The sequence below is a fragment of the Lepidochelys kempii genome, chromosome 6 (genome assembly GCF_965140265.1).
Source record: "Lepidochelys kempii isolate rLepKem1 chromosome 6, rLepKem1.hap2, whole genome shotgun sequence".
Classification (NCBI taxonomy): domain Eukaryota; kingdom Metazoa; phylum Chordata; order Testudines; family Cheloniidae; genus Lepidochelys; species Lepidochelys kempii.
The window spans coordinates 13,397,553-13,424,646 of record NC_133261.1 but is presented as its reverse complement, the minus strand read 5'-3'; the positions used below and the strand labels follow the sequence as shown (position 1 = coordinate 13,424,646).

General features: G+C 49.9%; 1 protein-coding gene across 10 annotated transcripts in view; it reads left to right on the top strand.

The window, feature by feature from the left end:
* CTNND1 (catenin delta 1) overlaps nucleotides 1-27,094 on the top strand; it is a 59,104-nt gene that overhangs the window by 16,670 nt on the left and 15,340 nt on the right. For 7 of the 10 annotated variants that reach the window (XM_073346749.1, XM_073346745.1, XM_073346742.1 and 4 more), the window contains 7 exons: nucleotides 12,867-12,985; nucleotides 14,034-14,344; nucleotides 16,592-16,663; nucleotides 17,702-17,860; nucleotides 18,148-18,680; nucleotides 26,161-26,624; nucleotides 26,709-26,892. In XM_073346749.1, coding sequence (XP_073202850.1) covers nucleotides 14,150-14,344; nucleotides 16,592-16,663; nucleotides 17,702-17,860; nucleotides 18,148-18,680; nucleotides 26,161-26,624; nucleotides 26,709-26,892 — 1,607 coding nt within the window. In that variant the 5' untranslated portion in view covers nucleotides 12,867-12,985; nucleotides 14,034-14,149. The remainder of the gene's footprint in view (nucleotides 1-12,866; nucleotides 12,986-14,033; nucleotides 14,345-16,591; nucleotides 16,664-17,701; nucleotides 17,861-18,147; nucleotides 18,681-26,160; nucleotides 26,625-26,708; nucleotides 26,893-27,094) is intronic. The other 3 variants (XM_073346751.1, XM_073346750.1, XM_073346743.1) reach the window with 2 other exon arrangements.

Genomic DNA, 27,094 nt, shown 5'->3' with positions numbered 1-27,094 from the left:
GTGCAGTAGTTCTCTTGCAGCTTTCTGGCCAGCTTTAGACTATTTTCTTCTGAGTCAGACCTTGTCAGAGTGATCCCTGCATTTGGGGCTTCAAGGCTTGGAGCCCCTACGCTCAGGGAACCTAGAAGCTTCATCTCTAGAACACAGTGAACAGCCCATCTTGAGTTGGATGAACTGGTCTGAACGCACAAGTGGCAGGGGCACTGCAGATCCGCTTTAGAACGCGGGCAGGCTTTCACATGTAGAGCCTTTCGTGTGCTGTGGCACCTAGTTATCTGACAGATCTCTGTAATTCACCCTTTCCCTAACTTGTTGTGTAAGCCACAATCTGCTAGGTTAATCTGTAAATTCTTGGGTTTACATTCTCCACTGTAGCATTCTGTGGAAGGCCTGAGTTCTGGAACCCACTCCTTCCAGCAATGTACACTGGAGTCTGAGTGACTAGGCATATCTCTTTAGTTATTCCTCTAAAACACCAGGTTCTTCCTCGAGTGGTTGTTCATGTCAATTCCAATCAGGTGTGTGCGCACGTGCACAGTACTAGGAAGATTTTTTCCCCCTAGCAACAAACATAGGGTTGGGCTGGGCACCCCCTGGAGTCGTGTCTTCATGATGTCCAATATAGAACCCTACCAACCCTGCACACACACACCGCCCCCACCCCCGGTTTCTTCTTACCGCCAGTGATTGTAGCTGGAATTTCCCCTTGCTCTTCTCTTGCTTCAGCAAGTGGATTAGCAGTACTCTGTACGCTGTGCATAATTAGTTTCCACTAGTTAATATAGTTAGTTTAGTAGCTTCCTTAGAAGTTTTAGTTACGGGGGGTTTCCTCCCCCATTTTGTTGCTGGGGAATACCATGATTCCCGGACTTTAAGACTTGCCAGATCTGTGCTAAGCGCATGCCAAAAAATAATTCCTACACCTCCTGCTTAAGGTGCGTTGGTGAGGGTCACCAGAAAGACCACTGCAAGATCTGTCAGGAGTTCTGACCAAGAGCCATCAAGGAGAGGGAGAGTGCGTTATGGAGGCAGCTCTCCAATCTCATTCGGACCCAGGCACCACGGATCCCAGCATGTTGTCTTCACCGCGGAGCACTCGGGCGCCAAAGAAAGATGCTGGCAGGGAAGCTAGGCACTGTTATGCAACCTCTTCGGGGTCATTTGAGCCTTCAGCACTGGTCCCCAATCGGTGTCACAGAAGAAAGGTCAGAGAGAGGTCGAGCTCCTTCAGCAAAACCGAGGGACCATCCACCAGTGACACCTCAGTCAGGCCACAACTCAAGGACTCAAAGTGGGGCCACATTGTCTCACTTGGGCAGGAGTCAGTCTAGTCCTGGCCCGTCCTGCTCACCACACCCATCGGAGCATCTACTGCTCCCATCCACCTCTGAGGCGGCACGGGACCTATTGAGGCTAACAGTACCGTTCTCTCCAACAAGACAGGAGAGTGTCCTGGCACTGCAGGTCTCATCTAGACCCCCCCTCATCATCTCTAAGGGAAAGCCAGAAATGATAGCATGCCAATTCCCATCACCTCGGCCAGCTCCACCATAGAATCATAGAATATCAGGGTTGGAAGGGACCTCAGGAGGTCCTCTAGTCCAACCCCCTGCTCAAAGCAGGAGCAAGCCCCAATTTTTGCCCCAGATCCCTAAATGGCCCTCTCAGAGATTGGCCTACTAAACCCAGGATTGTGAGTTCAATGCTCAAACCACTGACCTATCCCTCCCCCCATCCAGAGTGTGTAGTTGGTCCCCTGCTTCTTGATGCTCTACCTCAAGAGGAGCAGTGCCACCCTGGTCTTCAGAGTCGGACTTGTACAGAAGAGCAGAAGATCCTCCTCGCAGCACCGTAGGCGGTCTCTTCCAATCCAGTGGGCCCTTCAGTGGCAAAATCCACAGCAGTGGCCTTTTTGTACTCCGTGAGCCTTCCATCAAGCCCAGGGTCGGGTGCAGTGTTAGTGGTCTCCATAACATTCGTCCCAGAACCAGTGCCTCAGGCGTTAATGCCGGCACCTGCAGCACTGTTCTTGGCACTGGTGCTGACTGCGGCACCACAACCAACTGCTTCGGCACTGGAGGTATCAGCGGCCCCCATTGCAGCCTCGGTGCAAGACACACCCTCGGAACCAGATACCACCTCCGTCATTGGTGCCAGCTGCCATGGTGCCCACAGGAACCCCAGCGCTCATGCCGCACCAGACTCTATGCCAGCACAGACACAGCATGTCTCTTGCACCTGCGGGACCAGGCCAGCCTTCCGCTTTTCCCACTGGGTCAAGAGATCCCTCTGGTGGGTCCGATAGGGAACAACCACCTACCCTGGTGGTTTCCTCTTCCTCTTCACCAGTTGAGAGCCTAGTAGGCACATTGGAGCCTTCTAGACCTGGGACTACTAGAGTGTTGCAGGAGCTGCTGCGCCGAGTTGCCCAGGGTCTGGGCATTAAGGCAGAGGAAGTTGTGGATGATGTGGACCCTATGGTGGACATCCTGGCTCCCTCTGGCCCCACCCATATCGCTTTACCACTAATAAAAACAATAACGGACATGAACAAGACCCTTTGGCAGACCCCAGCCTCACTGCCACCTACGGCCAAGCGCAATGAGCACTAGTACTTTGTGCCCTTCAAGGGCTATGAACATCTCTCTTATCATAGAATCATAGAATATCAGGGTTGGAAGGGACCTCAGGAGGTCATCTAGTCCAACCCCACGCTCAAAAGCAGGACCCATCCCCAATTAAATCATCCCAGCCAGGGCTTTGTCAAGCCTGACCTTAAAAACCTCTAAGGAAGGAGATTCCACCACCTCCCTAGGCAACGCATTCCAGTGTTTCACCACCCTCCTAGTGAAAAAAGTTTTTCCTAATATCCAACCTAAACCTCCCTCACTGCAACTTGAGACCATTACTCCTTGTCCTGTCCTCTTCCACCACTGAGAATAGTCTAGAACCATCCTCTCTGGAACCACCTCTCAGGTAGTTGAAAGCAGCTATCAAATCCCCCCTCATTCTTCTCTTCTGCAGACTAAACAATCCCAGTTCCCTCAGCCTCTCCTCATAAGTCATGTGTTCCAGACCCCTAATCATTTTTGTTGCCCTTCACTGGACTCTCTCCAATTTATCCACATCCTTCTTGTAGTGTGGGGCCCAAAACTGGACACAGTACTCCAGATGAGGCCTCACCAATGTCGAATAGAGGGGGACGATCACGTCCCTCGATCTGCTCGCTATGCCCCTACTTATACATCCCAAAATGCCATTAGCCTTCTTGGCAACAAGGGCACACTGCTGACTCAACAAGGGCACACTGCTGACTCAACAAGGGCACACTGCTGACTCAGATGCCCACGCCCAGCCTGTTTCACTGGAGGTGGACTCTGCTAACCAGCAGGAGAGACATTCAAGACCCTTTGCCCAAGAATAGGGACGCCAAAAAATTAGAACTTTTTGGGCAAAAGGTTTACTGCACAGGGGGACTGCAACTCCGTATATCCAATCAACAGACCATCGTCAGCAGATACTCCTACAATGCCTGCTTGGCGATGGCTAAATTTATGGAGTTGTTCCCCCTCGGACTCCTGCACTGAATTTTCAGTTTTAGTTGAAGAAGGGAGACTGATCTCCAGAGCCTCCTTTCAGGCAGCACTGGACAGGGCAGATGCAGCAACCAGGGTTATGGCTACTGGTGTGGCCATGAGAAGGGGCGCATGTCTCCAGGTTTCTGGCCTCCCCTATGAGGTACAGCAAACTATTCAAGACCTGCCCTTTGAGGGTGAGACTCTCTCTTTTCTCAGAAAAGTCTGACAAGTGTCTGAACAGTCTTAAAGATTCCAGAGCCACCCTCAGATCCCTGGGCCTCTATACTCGCTCAACACAAAGGAGACATTTCCACCCACAGCCCCAGCAGCAGTTTGGTCACAAAACAGCCAACACAGGTCCAGAAGGAGGAATCTTAACGCCAGGGGAAGGTCATGCCAACCTTCTGGACAGGGCTCAGGACAACTCTAGCCATCTTCAGGGTCCAAGCTGGCCTTTTGAAGGCCTCCTTGAGGACGGTGTAGCACACCTAACAGTGGATACACCCCATCTTACCTTCTCATCCCCAAAACCCCCTTTCTACCGTGCATGGTATAGTATCATCTTGGACTGATGGGTGCTCTGCATGGTAGAGGGGATACTCCATCAAATTCTGTGCCCTTCCTCCCTTCCACCCCCCTTTCCCCGTCCCTCTTCAAGGATGCTTCTCACAAGCAGCTCCTTAGGAGCAACTGCACCTCCTTGATCTCTTTAGGGGTAGTGGAGGAGGTTCCTCAGGAACACTGGGGCAAAGGCTTCTATTTCTGGTATTCCCTAATACCAAAGGCGGCTTCAGACCCATCGTGGATCGCAAGAACGCAACAAGTTTGAAGAAACTGAAGTTCCGTATGGTCTCTTTGGCCTGACATCATTCCCTCATTGGATCCAGCAGACTGGTATGTCGCCCTCAACTTGACGGATGCATACTTTCATATCGTGGTCATCCAACCCCACAAGAAGTACCTCTGGTGTGGTGTGGTAGCAATTTACAGCCCTTCCGTTGGGCCTGTCAGCAGTACCTCTTGTCTTCATCAAATGCATGGCAGTCATCGCTGCATTTCTGCGCAGGCACCGGGTACAGGTGTATCCTTACCTCGACGACTGGCTGATCAAGGGCCGCTCCAAGACTCAAGTGGAAACTCAAGTCGGATTCATCAGAGCCACCTTTGCCAACCTGGGTCTTCTAAACAAATCGAAATCCACTCTGTCCCCAGTCCAGAGGATGGAATTTATAGGGGCAATATTGGACTTGACCCAGGCCAGGGCATACCTACCGCAAGCAAGGTTTCAGGCCCTGATTTGAGACCTCAGATGGTTTCCCACCACCACAGCAAGAAACTGCCTGAGGCATCTTGGTCATATGGCTACATGTACCTGTGTAGTGCAGCATGCTAGGCTCGGGCTTCGACCATTTCAGTTGCGGCTTGCGTCCGTGTACTGCCTGGGCAGAGACAGCCTGGACAGGATAGTGACCCTGCCTCGCCTGGTCCTCAACTCCCTCCTGTGGTGGCTTGACCCTCGGGAGGTATGCTCCGGCATCTCCTTCACCAGTTCACAGCCATCTCCGTCACTAGTGACGGACACATCAGACTTGGGCTGGGGTGCATATCTGGGAGACCACAGGACTCGAGGCCTCAGGCAGATCTGGCTCTCCACATCAGTGTCAGAGAGCTGAGAGTGGTGCTTCTGGCGTGCCAGACCTTCCGAGCATGCTTAGTGGGACAATGTATATCGGTCATGACCGGCAATGTTCTATATCAACAAATGGGGTTGGGGGGAGGGGTGCACGCTCCTCTCCTATGCCAGGAAGCTCTCATGCTGTGGGACGTCTGTGTCGAACATTCAGTACACCTGCAGGCATTGTACCTCCCCGGAGTACAGAATGAGCTGGCGGACCACCTCAGCCCACTGTGTCCTTATTCCTGTGCTATACCCAGTCATGTTGGGCTTCTCCAAGACTCAGCCAGGCACCCTTGTGACCAAAATTACAATCCCAGTGTTTTCCACATAGTAGCCCACACAAGAGAAAAGGGTCAGACCTGCCATTACATTGAGGGAAAGGGCTATGACACCCTGAAATCTATGATCCCACCTCCCCTCAGGGGGAGAACCAGTACTGTAGAGAGATCAGTGTTCCCCAGTCAGCCAGAGGGCAATTAACAAGATGGTGCCTTTGCTTCCCTCTACCCACAGTGGAACATATCTGTGTGAGCAGCACTCCAGACCATGCAGACGCCCACATGTCAGTCTGGTTCACTTGTTCAGGCTCTGACTCAAGGACCAGACTGCATCAAACACTCAGTCCACCAGATCAGGCCTATCAAGTATCCATGACTAATGGATAAAAACACCCTCACGCTGGCACAAGTACTCCCCAATCAGCAAAAAGGTACAATCTTCCTCCAGAGGAGTGTGTAACATGGAACCCTGGCATAGCTACGAGTGGTTCCTTTGCCTGGATGTTGAGATTTCAATCTTCCAGAGGCGGGGCTTTCCCTAGATAGGTCTATTTGCCACTCAGTACAACAGGAAGTGCCAGCAGTTCTGCTTCTAAAATTGCAGCCCGGGCTCCAGTGCAGATGCGTTCCTCCTCCATTGGGGAGGTTGCCTCCTATACGCCTTTCCACCCATACCGTTCGTTTACAGGGTACTCCTCAAGATCTGGAGGGAACGAGCTCAGGTCATATTGATAGGGCCATGCTGGTGCTCTCAGCACTGGTACACCTCTCTCCTAGACATGTCCGTAGAAGCCCTGATCACCCTGCCACTCTGCCCGGACCTTCTGTCACAAGATCACAGTTGTCTTCAACATCCAAACCTCGAGTTGTTTCACCTCATGGTGTGGAAGCTCCATGGTTAAACCTGATGGAGCTTTCCTGTTCAGGCCAGGTTAGGCAAGTACTCCTTGGCAGCAGAAAACCCTCTACAAGAGCCACATACCTTGCCAAGTGGAAGAGCTTTTCAATCTGGTCAGTGCAGCACCATTCGCCCCTGACGTTAGCCTCAGTGCCACTTATTCAGGACTACCTCCTCCATCTGAAGCAGCAGGGCTTTCATTATCAATAAGGGTGTACTTAGCTGTCATCTCGGCCTTTTACCCGGGTGAGGAGAGCCGCTCTGTTTGCTAACCAGATGGTCAGCCAGTTCTTAAAAGGACTCGACAGGCTATACCCTAATGTCTGTCAGCCTATCCCTGCCTGGGACCTCAACTTGGCCCTCTCTAGACTCATGGGAGGTGGGGGTCCACCTTTGAACCGTTAGTGACATGCTTCCTGCTCTACCTCTTACAAGGTGGCGTTCCTGGTAGCAATAACCTCAGCCAGGACAGTGTCTGAGCTCAGGTCCCTAACATCAGAGCCTCCTTACACCGTGTTCTGTAAGGACAAGGTTCAGCTCAGGCCCCATCCTGCTTTCTTCCTGAAGGTTATTTTGCAATTTCACATCAACCAGGACATCTTTCTCCTGGTATTCTACCCTAATCCATATTCTAGTGGCAGGGAGCAGAGGCTTCACTCACTAGAAGTTCGCGAAGCGCTACCTTTCTACATCGAAAGAACAAAGCCATTTAGAAAATCAGTCCAGCTTTTCGTGGCAGTGGCAAACGGAATGAAGGGCCTACCTGTGTCCTCACAACGCATCTCCTCCTGTAGCACTCGTGTATGCAGAACGTGATCCAACCTTGCAGGGGTTCCCACACCCCCGATCACCACACACTCCACCAGGGCGCAGGCTTCATCAACAGCCTTCCTGGCCCAGATCCCTACTCAGGAAATCTGCAGAGCAGCGATGTGGTGGTCCTCCATCCACACCTTTACCATGCACTATACCATTACCCAGCAGGCCAGAGACATGTGGCCTTCTGACGAGCAGTGCTCCAATCAGTGGAAGATTCTGTCCCCACCTCCTGAACTTGGGCTTGTGAGTCATCTGGTTGGAATTGACATGGACAAGCACTCGAACAGAAAACTCTTACTCACCTTCTCGTAACTGTGCGGGGTCGGCAGGGCTCTATACTGGATGCCATGAAGACACAACTCCAGGGGGTGCCCAGACCGACCCTACGGTTGTTGCTAGGGAAAAATCTTCTGGCTACTGTACACATGTGCACCTGATTGGAATGGACATGAACAACACCTCTCTAACGACAACAGTTACGAGAAGGTGAATAACTGTTTTTTGTCACACATTTTTTTTGGTGGCCTCAAATTTCAGCCACCAACTCTTGCTGGTGGCTGCTCTGACAATTTTTCGTAAAATACTTAACTCTAGGAAAAACAAATATGCCCACATACATGCTCAAATTGTAACTCATTTATGTAGGGTTTTGGTTTTTTTGCAGACTCAATAAAAATAATGTATACTTGTGTCTATTCTTTACTGGACCAAAACTGAATAGAAACACAATTAAGGTGCTTTGCATGTTGTTCCTGTTGCGCTTTTTTTTTTTTTTTTTTTAAAAAAAAAGACTTGCTAGCTACTAAGTCTGTTGTTAAAAGTGATATAAACGTATCAGTTTTCACAGCAGACTTACTCAATTCTGGGAAGATGGGGGACAAATTAAGTTCTGGATGGGGCTGTGGGTAGGGAGGCAGCAGAGGTATGTATAGGAGGCAGCAGGGGGATGGAGCCTGCTGCCCACCACCCCAGGGCTGAAGCCCAAGACTCACTGAACCCGGGAAGGTGGGGAACTTCCACCCAGCTGCCTACTTCTCTGGCATTTGTGGCTCCAGGGGAGAGGCTTTGGCCACAATAAAAGCCCCTGGTAGCGGCATTTGAGAAACTCTGCTCTAAAGTACTCAGGCCGTGTCTACACTGGCACTTTACAGTGCTGAAACTTGCATCTCTTAGGGGTGTTTTTCACACCCCTGAGCAAGAAAGTTTCAGCGCTGTAAAGTGGCAGTGTAGACAGTGCTGAGAGCTGCTCCCCTCATGGGGGTGGCTTGCTTCACACCCCACACCCACACACTGGGAGAGCTCTCTCCTAGCGCTGGTGCCGCGACTACGCAGCTGCATTAAAGCACTGCACTTCAACATTGGTAGTGAAGATATAGTCTGTGTTTAGCTTCTCAGTAGGGATTATATATGGAGCAGAGGGGGTCTTGATGTTAGCCCTGAAAGATGCTAAGCCCTTATCTTACTCAGTTTGCATTTATAAATCCGAAGATTCTTGCTACCTGTGCAAAATAAACCATTGTGGAGATGTACCTTGGGGGCGAGGGGTAGTGTGTGTGTGTGTGTGTGTGTGGGGGTGGGGTGGGGTGGGGGAGAATGTGCGTGGTTGGTTGTTTTTTGTTTTGTGTTTTAAGGCTGACGTGTTTCCAGGTAAATGTTTTGTTTTGGGTCCAAGTGTGTCATAAGCCATTTTTAGGGGATCACAAGGCTGTGGAAGAGGAAGGTTTTGCTGCATTTCCTAAAAATACTCAGTCTGGGTTTGCCTGGTTTCCTCGGGAAGTTAGTTCGACCCCATAGCTCTTCCATGCTTTGTGATCCACATCCACATTTTTGTGGAAGAGCACAGCTGTTAGTGGTTCATAGATCAAAATTTGGTCCAATGGAGCTGAGGCTTGATTTTGCTACTGCTTTGAAGATTAGGACCAAGTCTTCATACTATCATCAGAAGCTGAGGGCTTGTCTACACTGGCAATTTATAGTGTTGCAACTTTCTTGCTCAGGGGTGTGTTTTTTCACACCCCTGAGCGAGTGCAGCAAGTTTCAGTGCCATAAAGCACCAGTATAGACAGTGCCCCAGCCCTGGGAGTCGCGCCCCTTGTGGAGGTGGGGTGGGTGGTTTGTGTTTTTTTGTTTGTTTAAAAAAAAAAAGTGTTGGGAGAGAGTTCCCAGTGTAGACTAGCAGCCATTGGAGAGACTGCATGAGGTGCTGCTTCACTGTATGAATTAAGGGTAATGAGGTACTACTATTCATGGGTGCATCTCAGAAAACTGCTCTCTTCAGATACACTCGAGGGGTATTGGAGAGTGGGTGTGGGGAAGGGTGAGTACCATAGGTAGGATGCTGCTATACTGTGGCGTGAATGGTGTCTGGCATTAAGGTGTTCTGCATGTAATCTATTCTAGAACTGCTACTGCTTAGTGCTAATGAAAACCTAGATCTTTGAAGCCTATACAGAAGGAGACATCAAAAGAAGCAATATTCTCTTGTGGCTAAGCCTTAGCATGGGACTCAGGAGGGTCTTTTCCCCAGCTCTCCCACTGACCTGCTGGGAAGCCTTTCACATGTTGCTTTGCCTGTTTCACCTCCCTGCCCTTTGTCTTGCCTTTTTTAGATAGCTCTTGACCTGAAGGGCTTATACAACTTGGCGTATATACAGCACCTAGCACAACAGGACTCCAAGGTGCAACTGTGATAAAGGGGTAATAACCACGAACGCTTGGTTTGCCAAGGTTCCATGTTACACACACTCCTCTGGAGGAAGATTGTACCTTTTTTCTGATTGGGGAGTACTTGTGCCAGCGTGGGGCTGTTTGTATCCATTAGTCATGGATACTTGACAGGCCTGATCTGGTGGACTTGAGTATTTGATGCAGTTTGGTCCTCAAGGCAGAGCCTGAACAAGTGAACCAGACTGACATGTGGGTGTCTGCTTGGTCTGGAGTGCTGCTCACACAGACTTGTTCTACCGTGGGTAGAGGGAAGCAAAGGCACCATCTTAAGTGCTCTCTGGCTGACTGGGAAAACTGATCTCTCTACAATGCTGGTCCTTCCCCTGAGGGGAGATGGGAGCATAGATTTCAGGGTGTCATAGCCCTTTCCCTTCATGTAATGGCAAGTCTGTCCCTTTTCTCTTGCGTGGAAAACACTGGGATTGTAATTTTGGTCAGAAGGGCGCCTGGCTGAGTCTTGGAGAAGCCCAACATGACTGGGTATAGCACAGGAATAAGGACACAGTGGGCAAGGAACTGAATTCTTGCCCCTTCTCTTTGTGTCTCGCAGCCTCTAATGTGAAGGAGACAGGAAGGAAACTGCCTCATTACTGCTACATTCCCATATCTTGTACATCATACTCCTAACCATTCTGTTCATTGCATTAAGTTAGGAACTAAAGAACTGGCTAAATACACCTGTTAAAACCAGATTCCCAAAGAGCATGGGCTTGCTAAGTATTCTCTTGTGCAGATCCGTGCCAGTGACAACAGATGCCCATTCAGTTGGGCCTAAGCTGGCAGCTAGGCAGAAGGTTGCAATATCTTTTAGGTACCTCTTACCATAGTATTATGAGCACCTCACAATCTTTTAAATACTTATCCTTGCAACATCTCTGTGAGGCAGGATGGAGCTATTAGCTGCTCTCTGCCTCAATTCCCTCCTGTACAATACAGATAAATGACTCACCAGGGTCCGTACAGGAAGTCTGTGGCAGAGTAGGGACTCGAACGCAGGGCTCCCAAGTCCTAGGCTCGTCCTCTTCTCTCTGCTTTGAAAACTACCTATTCCACATGGCTAACAGGGCAGCTGATACCAAGGGGGAGAGGATTGGGAGCTGTTACCACAAATGTGCTATGAAGAGACAAGAGTAGCTGTCTAATAACGACTCTGCTAGGATTGGGAGGCAGACACCATAAAAAAAAAAAAGTCTTTGGGGAGGGGGTGGCTTTTCTCCAGAGTGGAGCACAGGGCAAAATTCTGCTCTGAAAACTAACATTGGAGAAAAATAGGCCAAAGGTTCTGGCAATGGCTTTCAGAAGCCCCTTTGCTGATGAGACCCAAGGGGTGTGATTTATGCTCAATCCTTGGAGAAGGAGCTGGTTGTCTGTGTTTCACTGGCTAATAGATAGTGAAGGGGGAGGAGGTTTCTGTCTGTCAAGTCAGCAGTGCTGCCCTGTCTCAAAGTTTTGGCTTACAGTCTCTCTAACTACAAGTCTGTGTCCTCCTCCCCTGTGCCCCAGTACCCCATAAATGCTGGAGCCCATGGGCAGCCTGGGGCCCAGCCCTCACCCTTGCTTAGAGTGGCAGTAGAAAGTCACTCTCACCAACCATTTGGGGCTAGCAGGCAGCCTGCAATCACTTCTCTCTGAACAGACTTCCTTCTTTCTCACCCCAGAACCATGGTGCTGGAAGATAAAGCAAATTGATTTGTGCGTTGGGAGAAGAGGCACGTGCTGGTGGGGATAGGTGTGTGCGTGCCTATCACGGTCTCTTCTGCTCATGCTTCGTATGTGCCCAGCAGTAGAACTGGATTTTTTTTATTGGTGAAGGAAGATTACAGGGCGGAGGCCACCAGATGTTAAAATGCAGTTCAGACTGTCTCCAAAGCAAATTGAAAATCTCTTGCTGGGCTCAAAGTCCTCTCTGTGCTGTAGTGCCTGATAAGAACTGAAGCCAAGAAGGCTATTGTATGTCTGAAGAGGTCTTGGACAATGAAGGAATAAGACCTGCTAAAAGGGGCAAGCCTGGTTTGGTTTTACTGTTACAAGTAAAATGACTGGAAGGCCTCTGCTTTAGAGATCCGTGCGTTGGAGTAACTGGGTTTGCTGTATATTAGGTTTGAGGGGCATAGGTGGAGCCCAGGGTTGGAATAGCAGGGTGCAGTGGGCTGGGGGACATCAGCAAGAATGGGGCAGGACATGCTTTGGAGGGGAAGAAATACAGCACAGACTTCCTGTCCCTGCACCCTGTGTCTGTTTTTCAAACAGTGCCTATGTCTTCCTTGTAACTTTGGTGCACAGCCCACTCTCCACACACTGGTGTCTTGCTGGGGAGAGTGGGAAAGTGAGCCAAAGCAGCTGGTGCAGAGGCCAGACTAGCCCTGTCATGGCTGTATCTGTTGCTAAAATATCTTAGCAGACATGCTGGGACGTGGTCTGAGATGGGTGAAGGAGGGGCCCACCCCTCTACATCAGTGTAGGTTTCTCAGGAGAGTGAGTGCTGAGGGTGCCAGTGAAAGGCTACCTTGCCCTGGTAAACTAGTGGGAATGCATCTGGATGACCGTATGAAGTAGTGGGGACCAGCAACCTTTGGAATCGGGTAGGCAGCACTGGGGCAGGTTTGGTTAGCACCAGTTTGCAGCAGGAAGTAAAGATCTGCTGTGTTGGATGCTGCACAAGATGTGTACAGCTGACCCCGAGGAGCCCCTACTGATGAGAGGCATTCTCTTCTCCCATGACCATCCCCATCCCTTGCAGAAGGGGTTGGAAATGGTACTTGAGGTCACGTTGAGCAATTCCATGTCCCTCCCATAATCCCCTTCACTACTGTTCAGTTCTAGCCTGCCGTCTGTTGCCTCCCTCCCTGCGTTACGTTCACTCTGGTTTTCCCTGACTGTCTCTACAGCTCTCTTACCTCCTGCTTCCTCACTGGTGGTGGCTGGGCTGCTTCTCCCATGATTTTTTGCATCTAGACCTGGCTGTGCTGTGCCTTAGCCAATCAAATCCGACCTTCCTTCCTTACAGGTGTGTATGGAAAACTATTTAAATATTTAATTAAACTCTTTGATTTCTTCCTTTTTTCACTATATGTAATGTAATTCTCTGCAAATACAGAAGGTGGGTCAGAGGGCAGTGCAACTCCTGCCCCTTTAGGACTTAGGGTCACAGATGTTCCTCACAGGTTGTCTGACTGTCATAGGCCTCACTGGGTTGAGATTCATAAAGTTAATGTGGAAGCTGAATGTTCCTCATGGGGCAGGGACCCATTAGGGGAGCAGTGTCTAATGGGGTTTGTGAAACTCTGGACTGAATTAGCATGGACTGGGTTGGGTCTCACAGGTCAAGTAGGTAATCCTCTAAACTGCAGCACTCTGCCTCCATCAATGAATGGGGTGGCAAGAAGCCTCTCCCCTTACCAGAGCACATACCCACCAAAACTCTAGTCAAAACAGCTCCCTAGAGGGCCTCTTCTCACCTGGAGCTGGTGAAGGAGCCTATGATTCCTCTCTCCCTTCCAGCCAGACTTATCACCACCTGTCCTATGACTGTCTCACTCACCCTTCCTTCCACCAGGTCGTGAGAGGGGAGTGTTAGATGCCCCTCAAATAAAATGGGAGTGTTTTAAGCACTACTGGCTTTAGAGATTTCCCTCTGGGCTACTTACTCATGCTTCTCTCCTGGTCAGGGTTGGCTCCCTTCCTATCCATCAGGGGATCCTTTCAGATGAGAGAAGATTGGCTCGGGCAAGGGGGTATAGAACTGCCTTGCCTGTACAGATCCTATCCTGGTGAGGCCTTTGTGAGAAGGGAGACTGAAAAGTCTAATTCCTAGACTTGAAGGCGGGAGCTGCTGAGAGTACAGATCAGGGTTTCCTGTAGTAGAGGTGACACTACTACCATGTATGGCAGGACAGTTGCCCTGGCCAGCCGCTGCTATTGTCCCATGGGAAGGGTGGCAGAATTGACACTTGCTCTTTCTTTGAGTGCTGAGAGAACCTGGCCTTGGGATTGATATTTCATCTGTCTCCTCTGATCTCTTCTCTCCTTCCTTCCCTCAACTGTATGTCGTGAAGTGAGGGGCTCCTTCCCCTCTTTCTTCCCCTCCAACCCGTCTGACGCTGGTTTTCTCACACGCCCCGTGCCCTACACCCTCCCTCCTCCCCACCCCCTGTGTGGGGCCCTCGTCACCATGGACGACTCGGAAGTGGAGTCAACTGCCAGCATCCTGGCCTCCGTCAAGGAGCAGGAGGCACAGTTTGAGAAGCTGACCCGGGCGCTGGAGGAGGAGCGGCGCCACGTCTCGGCGCAGCTGGAGCGCGTCCGGGTCTCCCCGCAGGATGCCAGCCAGACGATGGCCAACGGCACCCTCACCCGCCGGCACCAGGTAAACCCCCTTGGGGGAGAGGTGGGCTCGGCAGAGCCCCTTTGGCTGCTCCTGCATGAACTGTGGTGGACGCGGGAGGAGTATTTGGCAGTCTGGCTCCTATCAGAGTTGCCCTGCCCCCTCCCAACTGGCTCACAGAGGAGCTGTCTCTGCACCTAATAGATTTGAGTAACTGCTGTAAGAACTTGTCAGATGAACTGCAGGTCTGGGGGCGTGAGGTGGCATTGCTTGACCTCTCACTGATGCACAGAGGGCCCTCCATACATCTGAGTGTAGGATTAGTGTGCTGGGGAACAGCTGCATGGGCCAGCCTCCATAGTGCTGTAGACTTGTGGATTGGGACTCCATGACAGATGCAGCCCTGCCCAGAAAACCAGGGGCCTCTGGCTCCCTTGCCCCAGAAGCCCTATAACTAGTTGTGAGGCCAGAGGTACTGGCGTCTCTGCTCTTCTGGGGTGCTTGCCTGGTACCCTCTATAACCTGATGACGTGACGCCTGTTGTACAAAGTGCCCACCCTGGGGACGTGGCAGGCAGAGCCCAGGAACTCTCACAGGTGGCTTTGAGTGGCACTCTGGGCTCTAGCTAAGTGCCACTTCTCTCCTCTCCTCCCCCCCTCCCCCCCCCCCCCGGAAAAAAAGAAATCTGCTGCTGCACCAATCTAGAGGCCATGTTGTATTTGTGGCCCCCACGGGCTCAGTATCTGAGTACCTCATAATCTTCAATGTACTTATTCACCCCCTAGTGTTTGGTGTGGCAGGCAGAGCTGCTGTTATCCCCATAACTCCAGATTGGGAACTGAGACAAAAAGATCAAATTACTTTCCCAGGCTCCCGCAAGTGTAGTGTGGCAGAGACCTGGGTTCAATACCCTACTCTGAAGTCCCAGGCTAGCACCTTTAAACACTGAGTAGTCAGATGGGACAGGCCAAGTGCCAGGAGGGGATGAGGGAAGAGTCTGCCTGAGTCTCCAGGGCTCTTAACTTACACTGCAGCAGGCAGTTTATCTGGCTTGATCTCCTTTCTCTTCTTGTGGCTATTTTACGCTCTGTACTGTTGGGGTTTTGTTAAGGGGTAGAAGTCAAGACCTTCTGTGCCCTGTTTTAAAGGGCCAGAGGACAGCTGCACTGGCAATGCACAGAGGGTTTGGTTGTCTAGCTGAGGATACTGGTGCTACTGACAGGTTTCAGAGTAACAGCCGTGTTAGTCTGTCTTTGCAAAAAGAAAAGGAGTACTTGTGGCACCTTAGAGACTAACCAATTTATTTGAGCATGAGCTTTCGTGAGCTACAGCTCACTTCATCGGATGCATACCGTGGAAACGGCAGTAGACATTATACTGCCGTTTCCACGGTATGCATCCGATGAAGTGAGCTGTAGCTCACGAAAGCTCATGCTCAAATAAATTGGTTAGTCTCTAAGGTGCCACAACTCCTTTTCTTGGTGCTACTGAGAAACTTCCCAGGCCACATTGGAGTTAGACAAGTGGATTTTTATTCTTCAAAGTGGCGGGGTGGGGGAGGAGAACAGTTCTCTGGGCTGTAAGTGGGAGGAGAAGTGAACGTATATGAATATTATAGGCAGTGAAAAGCCATTATGCTCTGTGGTCTGCTTTTGACTCTCCACGCTGTTCCCTCTAATTTCCCTGAAATGCTGGTATGTCTCATCTGGTGGCCTGTGGCTTCCACATCAAAAGAAGATGTGAAATGTCTTGTGTCTCTCTCTCTCTCTCTCTCTCTCTCTCTCTGATGGAGTTGGGGTGTGTGTACCCAGAAGGGGGCCTTAGCCCTTCTGGTAGGAGGTACATGGAGTTCTGAAGAGTCTGGCCCACCATGTGGAGCACTGGGATGTCTGGAGGGTGGAGCACTAGAAATGGCTGCTTTTTAACCCCTCCTGGGGACTCCCTAGACTGCACTGGGGAATAGCATCGGTCTCCTGCTTGGCTGTGTAGCACAATCTCTGCAGCACCATGCCCTTCACCTAAGAGATTGAGATCTCAGGGCATGGAATCGCCCTGGCTGCTCTTTACCACCTCTACCTGCTGCTAACCTCTGGGGCACTGGAATTGGATGCTGCTGAGTCTGGAACTGAGACTAGGGTGTGAGTCTGTCAGTACTGTCCTTACAAGGTGGAGTGGGGCACTAATCCCAAGGGCATGAGGCCTGGCCTTTCTTGCTTGGAGGCAACAGGACGATGCATCCTAGGCGATGGACTAGGAAGCATTATAATGAGCTGATGTGGCTTGTTTCAGAACGGCCGTTTCCTGGGCGATGCTGACTTGGAGAGGCAGAAATTTCCAGATCTGAAACTCAACGGACCACCGGTAAAGGACTTCTGGGAGGAGCTGGGATCTCTTGTTGGGGGCAAGGCCTGAGTTCAGGGGCACAGTGGCTGGTTTTTCTTCCTTATGGAAGGGACCCATCTTCTTAGGTGTTGCTGGCAAGGCTTCCCCACCCTTATCTGTGCCATAGTGCATTCTCTGCAGCCACCAGCAAACAACAGTGATGCCAGGGAAGCCTCTCTCCTTTGGGTAGATGTTTTCTGGCTTTCGGCAGAAAGCCCTACCACAAATCCCTTCATCCTGGGCACTCCTCCCATTTCACTGCTAGGGCATATGCCCTGTAGTAGAAGCTGGAGGGATGAGGCTTGGCCTGTGTGGTGGAGAACTGGGCTCTGCAGGCAACCACATACGTGAGGGGCAGTGTCAGCATAGGGCCAGTCTCCTCTTGTAGCTAGTGGTTTCCATTTAAAGTGTGTGGGGGGAGGAGAGTGGTGTGGGTAGAAAACTCTAATAAAGGGCTCCTGCTACACCCAGGTAGTTTCAGTTATCACTCCTTTAAATGAGAATGGAAGACAGGATCCAACAGGAAACACAGAACAGTCCTCCAGGCTCTGAGATCCTCTTATTTCCTTTATGCACCACCTCCCAAATGACACCGATCTCCCTCCCAACAAGGGGACCATGCAATCTGTCTTCCTCCTGCATCAAGCTGAGGAGAGCACCCTGCTTGGCTTCCCCCCCTCCCCGGTCTGGCCACCATTGCTGCCAGGCTGCTGCTCCCCAGATGCTACTGCCTACTGTGCCAGCCTAGCACAGTGAGAATTGGGTCGGGGGAGCATCTGGGGCCTGTGAGGGTGTGGGGGCAATGACAGGTGACCCACCTAGATCCTTCCCCCAACCCACTGGTGGGTTGGAACCCACTGTTTTGGAAATGCTGCTCTAGCCAGGAGATGGCTCAGTGCATCCTTGCCTAGATGGTACAGATAGAGAGCTAAGGTCGTGGAAATGCTGTCTCCTGTGGGTGGGATCTGGCACTGTTCACAATCTGGGCTGACTTGGTGTGCTCTTCCCTCATCCCAGGACCGCAGCCACCTCCTCTACAGCACGATCCCCAGGATGCAGGACCCAGGCCAGATTGTGGAGGAGACGTATACCATGGAGGAGGACCCAGAGGGTGCCATGTCGGTTGTCTCAGTGGAGACATCTGATGATGGGACCACCCGGCGCACAGAGACCACGGTGAGGGACAGTAAAAGAAAGGGGACTGTCTTGTCTTCAGTAGTGTTGATCTGGCCTGCCCTCCCCCGGGGTTGGTGAGATGGCCTGTACACTAAACTCTCTATCCTACGTGTTTCTGTAGCACTGTTAACTGAAGCTGGGGATGAGGGCTACTGGTCAAGATGGAGGGGCACAAGCAGAGCTGGAGGAGTTCAGGCCTGAGACGACAGGGGGTTTGGATGATTAGGGGACATCAACAGCCCTTGCATTTGTGATCTGAGAGCATATCCTTCTCCCCATCTCTTCAGGTGAAGAAGGTGGTGAAGACTGTGACCACGCGGACAGTACAGCAGGTCCCCGTTGGGCCAGATGGGTTACCTGTGGAGGGTTCTCCTGTCTCCAATAACTACATCCAGACAGTGGACAGAAACTTCCGTAAAAATGGTAATGGGGGGCCTGGCAGCTACATGAGCCAGCCTGGTACTGCCACGCTCCCCCGCAACTATCACTATTCAGATGGCTACGGTCGCCCCTATGAGGACGGCTACCCTGGCAGCGACCACAGCTATGGCAGCCTGTCCCGTGTGACCCGTATCGATGAACGTTATCGTCCCACCATGGATGGCTACCGGGCCCCCAGCCGTCAGGATATCTATGGTCCCCAGCCACAGGTGCGGGTAGGGGGGAGCAACGTGGACCTGAACCGCTTTCACCCAGAACCGTATGGGCTGGAGGACGACCAGCGCAGCATTGGCTACGAAGACCTGGACTATGGGATGATGCCGGACTATGGCACGGCCAGGCGGGCGGGGACTCCCTCAGACCCCAGGCGGCGACTCAGGTAGGAACAGCAGGCTTTACACACTGTAGCTGAACACTTTTCCTCTGAGTATTATTCCCCTCTTCTCTCTCTCCTCCCCCCCACCCCCAATGCCCAGCAGTGGGTGATTCCAACAAAGGTGTGGACCTCCATAAGGCAACTATTAATAGCTTGTGTATGTGTTGGGGCTGTGGTGATTACTCCTGAATGTCTGAGCCTAATTGTCATAGCTGTGGAGTCTAGTTGACTCTCAAATTATGCAGCTGCGGCATTTAACCTCCCTGCAGCAATGAGTACTAGAGTTATCGTGCACTGTCTGGAGGCTTTTGTTCTGGACATACTGTCTCTTGATCGCATGCCCCATGGTTTTGATGTTCGGCAAAGTTTAATGAGGGAGACAGGGACCGATTGTGAGTCCTAAGATGCCTTGATCTCTCTCTCCTTCCTCAGCCCCCCTTTGCATTGTGTCAAGATGTGCCCTGCCAGTTTGGCAGGGGTTTCTGTTCCTGTAAGCCTGGCTTTATAGCAGGGGTGGGCAAATTTTTGGCCCGAGAGCCACATCAGAGTGCGAAACTGTATGGAGGGCCAGGTAGGGAAGGCTGTGCCTCCCCAAACAGCTTGGCTACTGCCCCCTGACCGCCTCCACCCCATCCAACCACCCCGTCTCCTGACTGCCCCTTATACGATGCCCCGGCCCCCTTACCATGCTGCTCAGAGCAGCATATCTGGCCGCTGCGCTGCCTGGCTGGAGCCAGACACACTACTGCGCTGCCCTGTATGAGCAGGCAGCCCTGCCGCCCAGAGTGCTGGCTGTGGGAGAGGGGGGACAGCGGGGGAGGGGCTGGGGGCTAGCCTCCTGGGCCAGGAGATCAGGGGCTGGGCAGAGCAGTCCCGTGGGCCGGATGTGGTTCACGGGCTGTAATTTGCCCACCTGTGCCCTATAGCCTGAGTCTGCTTGGGTTGGACAAAATAAGTTTGCTGTCAAAGGCTGCATTTTGGTTAATGCCACTGCACAGCAGCATCAAATCTGTTGTTGTTGCACATTGATGCAAAGACATGAACGTCTCCGCAGAGTGTTGACTTAAACTTGCAGCTACTGCTGAACTGGGATTCTAGGGTGTGAGGGGTCAGGCTGGAGGAGGATTGATTCCTGGGCAGGTGGCTGACTTGGGGTGCACAGCGCCTTGAAGGAACACACTGGGGAGGAGAAGTGATCAAATCTAACAATAGCAATTGGATCCTCTGTGCCTTGTGCAAATCAGTCACTTCCCTAGCTGATTAGCCAAGTGCAGCTTTGACGGGATGACTGCACTCTGGGGTCCTATAAAAGTCTGGCATTGCTGCTTCTGTGACACTGTATTGTCCTAGGAGTGCTGCTAATGTACTATTTACACAGAATAAACTGAGGAGCCAATGTGAGGAAGGGAACCAGACAGGAACATCCCCACAGGAAGTTGTTGCCTGCACTTCGATGCTATCTAAGTATTTGATGCTCCAACCTGCTCCAGCATGTGTGGTTTTAAAAAAAATAAAATAAAAAATCTGTGGAAAGACTTTGGCTTTGTGCAAGGGACTTGGCTCCTTTTAGCTGAGAAGCTCTAGGTTTACTCACTGCCTTGGTGCTGCTGTGTCTGAGGGGGTCTGAGCCCCGAAGCTGAATGCTCAGTAAAATTCCTAGCATGCATGTTGCTGTAGAGCTAGTCTTTGATTGTAGAGAATGAAACTATAAAGGCCTGGTTCAGCATCCAGCTAACCCCACTCGCATCTCTCTGAGTCCTGAAGGTCACTTAGTTCTGGCTCTGGGCTGCCAAGGGGAACAGATTCCAAAGGCTAGAAGCCCTGCCACTCAGCGCCATAGAGAGATCAAATTTGCGAGTCCTGAGTCTGGACTAGGGATGAGAAATCTTTTCTGAGTAACCTGCTCTGCAGCCATTCTGGACTCTGGCATCTTGATGCCTTCTTATCTAGGCTGAGCAACAGCCCCTCTTCCATCCAGGTCCCCCACTCTGTCAGTCTGGGAGGAGTGGAAGGCTGTAAGATCCATACTCAGTGAAAGGAATGATACAGACAAGTGTTCTGGGGTTGCTGCAGCACTTGCAAAGGGCTCTCAAGCTCCCTGGTGGCTTTATGCAGACACCAAACAGGAAGGGGCACTAGATGAACTCTGTGGGGCCTGATCTGGGGAGAAGAAGCAGTGTCCTAGCATAGCCCCATGGGCTCTCATCTGGGAAGAACTGAACTCACTGAAGGGTCACGCCACGTCAGCATCCTTGCACCTGGCAGCTAGCAGTACTCTGTCATCACTGGTGTCACAAACTGCAGAATCTGTGTGGCTGTCATGCCCTTGTCCTCCAGCTCCCCAGCTGTGGAACAGGCTCTGTTTTTTATCCGCAGACTGGCTGATAAAGATCACAGAAATCCATGGAATCCAAGCGTTGTTGGAGTTGGCTCATCACCACTATCTCAATTACCTTTTTGTCTTGAATCTCCTGGTTTTGGGGATGGTACCTGGCAAGATTAACAACCCCAAGATGTTTTTTTGAGCAAGGTCCTAAACATTACTTACTTTGAAGCGTGCTTGGCAAATTGCCGTCCTGAAGGAAGTAATTAACAATCCATCTTTCTCCCACCCCCGGTGTGCCTAGTGTCTCTACTGGCTATAATCAGCCATGACGGACACGGGTCCATCTTGCATGTCTAGTTGCAACTTGTTAAGCATGCACAAAACCTCAGGACATGAAACTGAATGAGATCAAAGCACTGTAGATGAATTCTTTTGTCCTTCGCTTTCCCATGGAAACACTTGGACTGTCCTGAGTCAATAGAAACAAGTTGACCTTTCACTGTAGCAAGAGGCATTCAGAACTGCCAGTGTCCTGATGCAGCCCAGCTTAGTGTGGATGCTTAATACTGAGCTGAACTGGAGTTAGATGTAACAGTTAAGGAGTACTCCGTCTTGACCACAGCCATGGCATAGGAACCAACTGTCTTCAGTGTGGCGTGTTACTGAGATCAGGTCTTGTGGAGCTAGAGCTTCAGCCTTTTGTCACAGACTGCAGAGGGTGACATGGCAGTCAGTCTGTACACCCTGTCACATGGCTGTGGGGCACTGGATTGCAGGGTAACCACTGATGGTGGCGAAGCAGCAAAATCTCCATTGCCCCAGAACTTGCCAATCAAAATGGCTTCCGAGGGTGACTCAAACAGAATTGCCACCCCAACAGGAGTAACTGGTCTGACCTGAAGCTGTACCACTGATCAGACCGTTACTCCTTTTGTCTAATACATATCCAGCATGCTCACCAGTGAGTGGAATCAGAAACCCTTCAGATAATCCATGGTTGTAATGTAAGAGTGGGCATGTCCTACGCTTGATCCGATGCAAAGAGACAACTGTACGATCAGTCAAAAACTCCTGTAGGCAAAGCTGATCCAAGGTACAGGACCTAGCTGGGGTCTTGTCCATACTAGAAAAGTTTTTGCAGGCGTAGCTATACTAGCAAGCCCTCCTAGTGTAGATGCAGCTTGTACAGCCTGGCATAAAGTGGTTGGCATAATTTACACTACTGGAATAATCTACTGGCATAATTTACACTAGTTCTCTGACAAAGTATATTGGCATAAAAGTTCTTGTCAGTATAGGTATATCTGTACTAGTGCTTACACTGATATAACTGTGCTGGCATGTTCCAGGCCTGGTCAACACCTGTGTGAACACTGCATTGTATGAGTTTTGCACATGCAAGGCTTTTTAAGCAGCCTCTTACTGCAATGCCTCTTTCTTAAGACTGGCTTTACTTTTAAATTAGGCTGCTTAGATCTGCAATTCAAAGTACAAAAGGGCAAATCTTTTTTTTTTTTTTTTTTTTGACAAATACCTTTTCTGTTCTCCTAATAAGGGCAGGCAAGTAGGAGGATATTTTTGTGCCTGGGATGATAGATTTAATTTCATCATTGTAGGGATTGAAACAAACCAGGGCTGTCGTGCGATTAAACAGAATAGAATACCATTTATTTAAATATTTTTGCGTGTTTTCTACTTTTTCAAATATATTGATTTCAATTACAACACAGAATACAATATGTACAGTGCTCACTTTATATTTTTGATTACAAGTATTTGCACTGTAAAAATTTTCAGTGGCACTATAGTACTTGTATTAGATTTTCTTTATCATGAAAATTGAACTTACAAATGTAGAATTGTGTGTGAAAAAACAAGACAAAACTGTGTTATAAAATAAAACAGTGTAAAATTTTAGAGCCGGGCAAGTCCACTCAGTCCTCCTACTTGTTCAGCCAATCGCTCAGACAAACAAGTTTGTTTACATTTGCAGGAGATAATGCTGCCTGCTTCTTGTTGAAAGTGAGAATAGGTGTTCTTATGGCACTGTTGTTGCCGGTGTCGCAAGATATTTACGTGCCAGATGTGCTAAAGATTCATATGTCGCTTCAACCACCATTCCAGGGGCCATGCATCCATTCTGATGATGGGTTCTGCTCGATAGCTATCTAAAGGCATGTGGACTGATGCATGTTCATTTTCATAATATGAGTCAGATGCCACTAGCAGAAAGTTGATTTTCTTTTTTGGTGGTTTGGGTTCTGTAGTTTCCGCATTGGAGTGTTGCTCTTTTAAGACTTCTGAAAGCATGCTCCACACCTTATCCCTCTCCGATTTTGGAAGGCATGTCAGATTCTTAAATTTTGGGTCATGTGCTGTAGTTATCTTTAGAAGTCTCACATTGGTACCTTCTTTGTGTTTTGTGAAATCTTGTATAACATGAAATATATAGCACAATGTGGGTAAAACAGCAGGGGACATACAGTTCTCCCCCAAGGAGTTCAGTCACAAATTTAATTAACGCTTTTTTTCATTTTTTTTTTTAAAATGAGCGCCATCAGCATGGAAGCATGTCCTCTAGAATGGTGGCTGAAGCATGAAGGGGCATACGAATGTTTAGCACATCTGGCATGTAAATATCTTGTGACACCGGCAACAGTGCCATAGAAATACCTGTTATCACTTTCTGGTGATGTAAATAAGAAGAGGACAGCATTATCTCCTGTAAATGTAAACAAACTTGTTTTGTTTTAGCGATTGGCTGAACAAGAAGTAGGACTGTGTGGACTTGTAGGCTCTGAAGTTTTTACATTGTTTTTTGAGTGCGGTTATGTAACAAATCTCCATTTGTAAGTCACACTTTCACAACAAATTATACTACAGTTCTTGTATGAGGTGAATTGAAGAATACTATTTTTACAGTGCAAATAGTTATAATAAATAAACACTTTGATTTCAATTATAACACAGAATACAATATATAAAAATGTAGAAAAACTGCCAAAATTTTTAATTTCAGTTTTAATTGCACTGTTAATTGCAGTTGATTAATCCAGATTAATTTTTTTTCAGTTAATCACGTGAGTTAACTGCGATTGACAGTCCTAAAACAAACCTAACGCAGTTGAGAAGGTTAACAGAACGGACTCGTCAGCATGTGTGCTATTTTTTACTCTGTCTGCGTCCAGCAAAAAGTGACATTAGACTTAGTCAGTATTGCTCCTGGTTACCTAGGGCCCCATTGTGCTAGGCACCACATGTACAATGGAGATAGCCCCTGCCTCAAAGAGCATACAGCCCTGAATAGACCAGTCAAAGTATGAGGGAGAAGTATTGTTTCTCCACTCTGCAGAAGAGGGGTAGCCAAGATGTAGAGACTTGGCCAGGGTGACAGTGTCTGTGTCAGGACTGGGAACTGACGTGAAATCTCCAGAGTCACACTCCAGTGCTGTAACCACAAGCTGACATTCGTATAGGCTTTTCCCTTGCTAGTCTCCATGTAGGAAGACAGTAATTTTGTTTGTATTGCATTAGCCCCTAGGCCAGGATCAGCACCACATTCTGTTCAGGGAGAATTTTTTTTTTTTTGTTTTGCTTTTTAAGTGTGTGTCTCTCTCTCTCGCTCTCTCTCCAAAAAGAAAAGGAGTACTTGTGGCACGTTAGAGGCTAACAATTTTATTTGAGCATAAGCTTTCGTGAGCTACATACAGCTCACTTCATCAGATGTAAGTGAGTTGTAGCTCACAAAAGCTTATGCTCAAATAAATGCGTTAGTCTGTATCTGCAAAAAAGAAAAGGAAGACTTGTGGCACCTTAGAGACTAACGCATTTATTTGAGCATAAGCTTTTGTGAGCTACAACTCACTTACATCTGATGAAGTGAGCTGTATGTAGCTCACGAAAGCTTATGCTCAAATAAATGCGTTAGTCTCTAAGGTGCCACAAGTCTTCCTTTTCTTTTTTGCAGATACAGACTATCACGGCTGCTACTCTGAAACCTTTTCTTTCTTCTCTCCCGCCCCATCCCCACCCCCTCCGCCAGGGCGAACCCCTCTGATATTTGACTTCAAAATTAGTTATGTGAAAACAACTCTGTCCATATTTGGCTTCTCAAAGCATTTTGTGAAAAGCAATTTTGCACTTAAACTGTGTGTGTTTTGGTATCTTCAACGTCATTACATGACGACTCCTGGCAAAGGGAGGAATTGACTGTCTTGATGCAGCAGCAGCAGTATTGACATTTTATTGTATCCCATAGGAATTGGGTATTCTTGAAATCTGATCCAGCTACCTAACAGGAGGCTGTACCCACTTAATGACTCTGTAATCGTCCTCTTTGCATGAAACATTTGGAACCAGCCTGGCAGAGGCTCTGGAGAACACTAAATAGGAATGATCCTTCGCTAGGGTGGGGAGAGCAGGCTTGATGACCTAATAGGTTGTTTCCGTCTCTGACTTATCTGGGTTTACACTGGTGGCATCAGCTTGCCCTCTAGCGGCCAGAAGGTGGAACTGTTTCACAGACCGTTCTCTGTCTTAAGAAAGTAGAGCTGCTGCTTCTGTGGTTTTAGGGTCTCTGGGGATAATCACGACATGCTGATGTAACACCCAGGTGCCCTGACTTACTGTTGTCAGGTGCTCTAAGCCTAGTAAGATGCTGCCCCAAAGGGCAGACAGGAAAGAGTAGCTGCCATTGCCCTGGGCATGGTCCTGCTATTGTACATTTATCTGTCCAGGCAAAGGAAGCTGCTAACCATTACATGGCTTAGGTTGAAGGGCTGAGGGGAAGAGGGTGTAGACCTGGCTGGCCACAGTCCAGCTCCAATCAGACAGAAACCCACATCTGGCCCCCTTCACCGCAATTGCCAATGGCTTCTACAATGAATAGTCTCCAAGAACCATAAAGACAGAATTACCCTTCTGTAGAGGGAAAGAGCTCTCTAGTCCTGGGGGCCTGTATGAAGGGATGCTGATACTACCTGTGCAGAGGCGCGTGGTTTCTAGTGTTCTCAGAGTCCCAGTCTCACAATGGAACTTCTGTTAGCCTCTCTGGTTCTGCTGTTTCCCAGCGCTAGGGGATGGAGACTGAAGTCCACTCCCCTTCATGGAGCTCAAGCTCTGTTTCCCTTTCTAACTCCATTCCTCTCTCCTCTGCAGGAGTTATGAGGATATGCTGGTGGATGAGGTGGTCCCTGATCAGTACTACTGGGCCCCACTGGCCCAGCATGAGCGGGGCAGCCTGGCAAGCCTGGACAGCCTGCGGAAGGGAGGGACCCTACCAGCCAATTGGCGCCAGCCAGAGCTGCCTGAGGTGATTGCCATGCTGAACTTCCGTCTGGACGCGGTTAAATCCAACGCGGCCGCTTACCTGCAGCACCTGTGCTACCGCAATGACAAGGTGAAGACGGAGGTGCGAAAGCTGAAGGGCATCCCAGTGCTGGTGGGGCTGCTGGACCACCCCAAGAAGGAGGTACACTATGGGGCTTGTGGGGCCCTCAAGAATATCTCCTTTGGCCGAGACCAGGACAACAAGATTGCCATCAAGAACTGTGATGGTGTCCCTGCCCTGGTGCGGCTGCTGCGCAAGGCCCGTGACATGGACCTCACTGAGGTCATCACAGGTAATGGGTGGTCTGGGAGTGGTTGCTGGGGAGGGGGACCTGTGTAGTGCCTTGGTCTCACTGGCTGCATGTGCTCTGTCTCAGGGACATTGTGGAATCTCTCCTCTCATGACTCTATAAAGATGGCCATTGTGGACCACGCGCTGCATGCCCTCACTGACGAGGTCATCATCCCACGCTCCGGCTGGGAAAGAGAGCCCAACGAGGACTCCAAGCCACGCCACATAGAGTGGGGGTCGGTGCTCACCAACACCGCTGGCTGCCTTAGGTATATGCTGGAGAGGTGACAGGAGGGTGGCATCTGAGCCTGTGGCACCTCAGGCTGAGCTTGTGCTGTAACTGGAATTCCCCTCCCACCTTCGGGAGGCTGGTGGCTTTTTCTTCATCATAGCTCTTTGGGGAAGGGGAGATTTCTAGACTTGGTATCTGGATGACTAGAGGCACTGCATGGCAGTGGTAGTGCTGGTGAT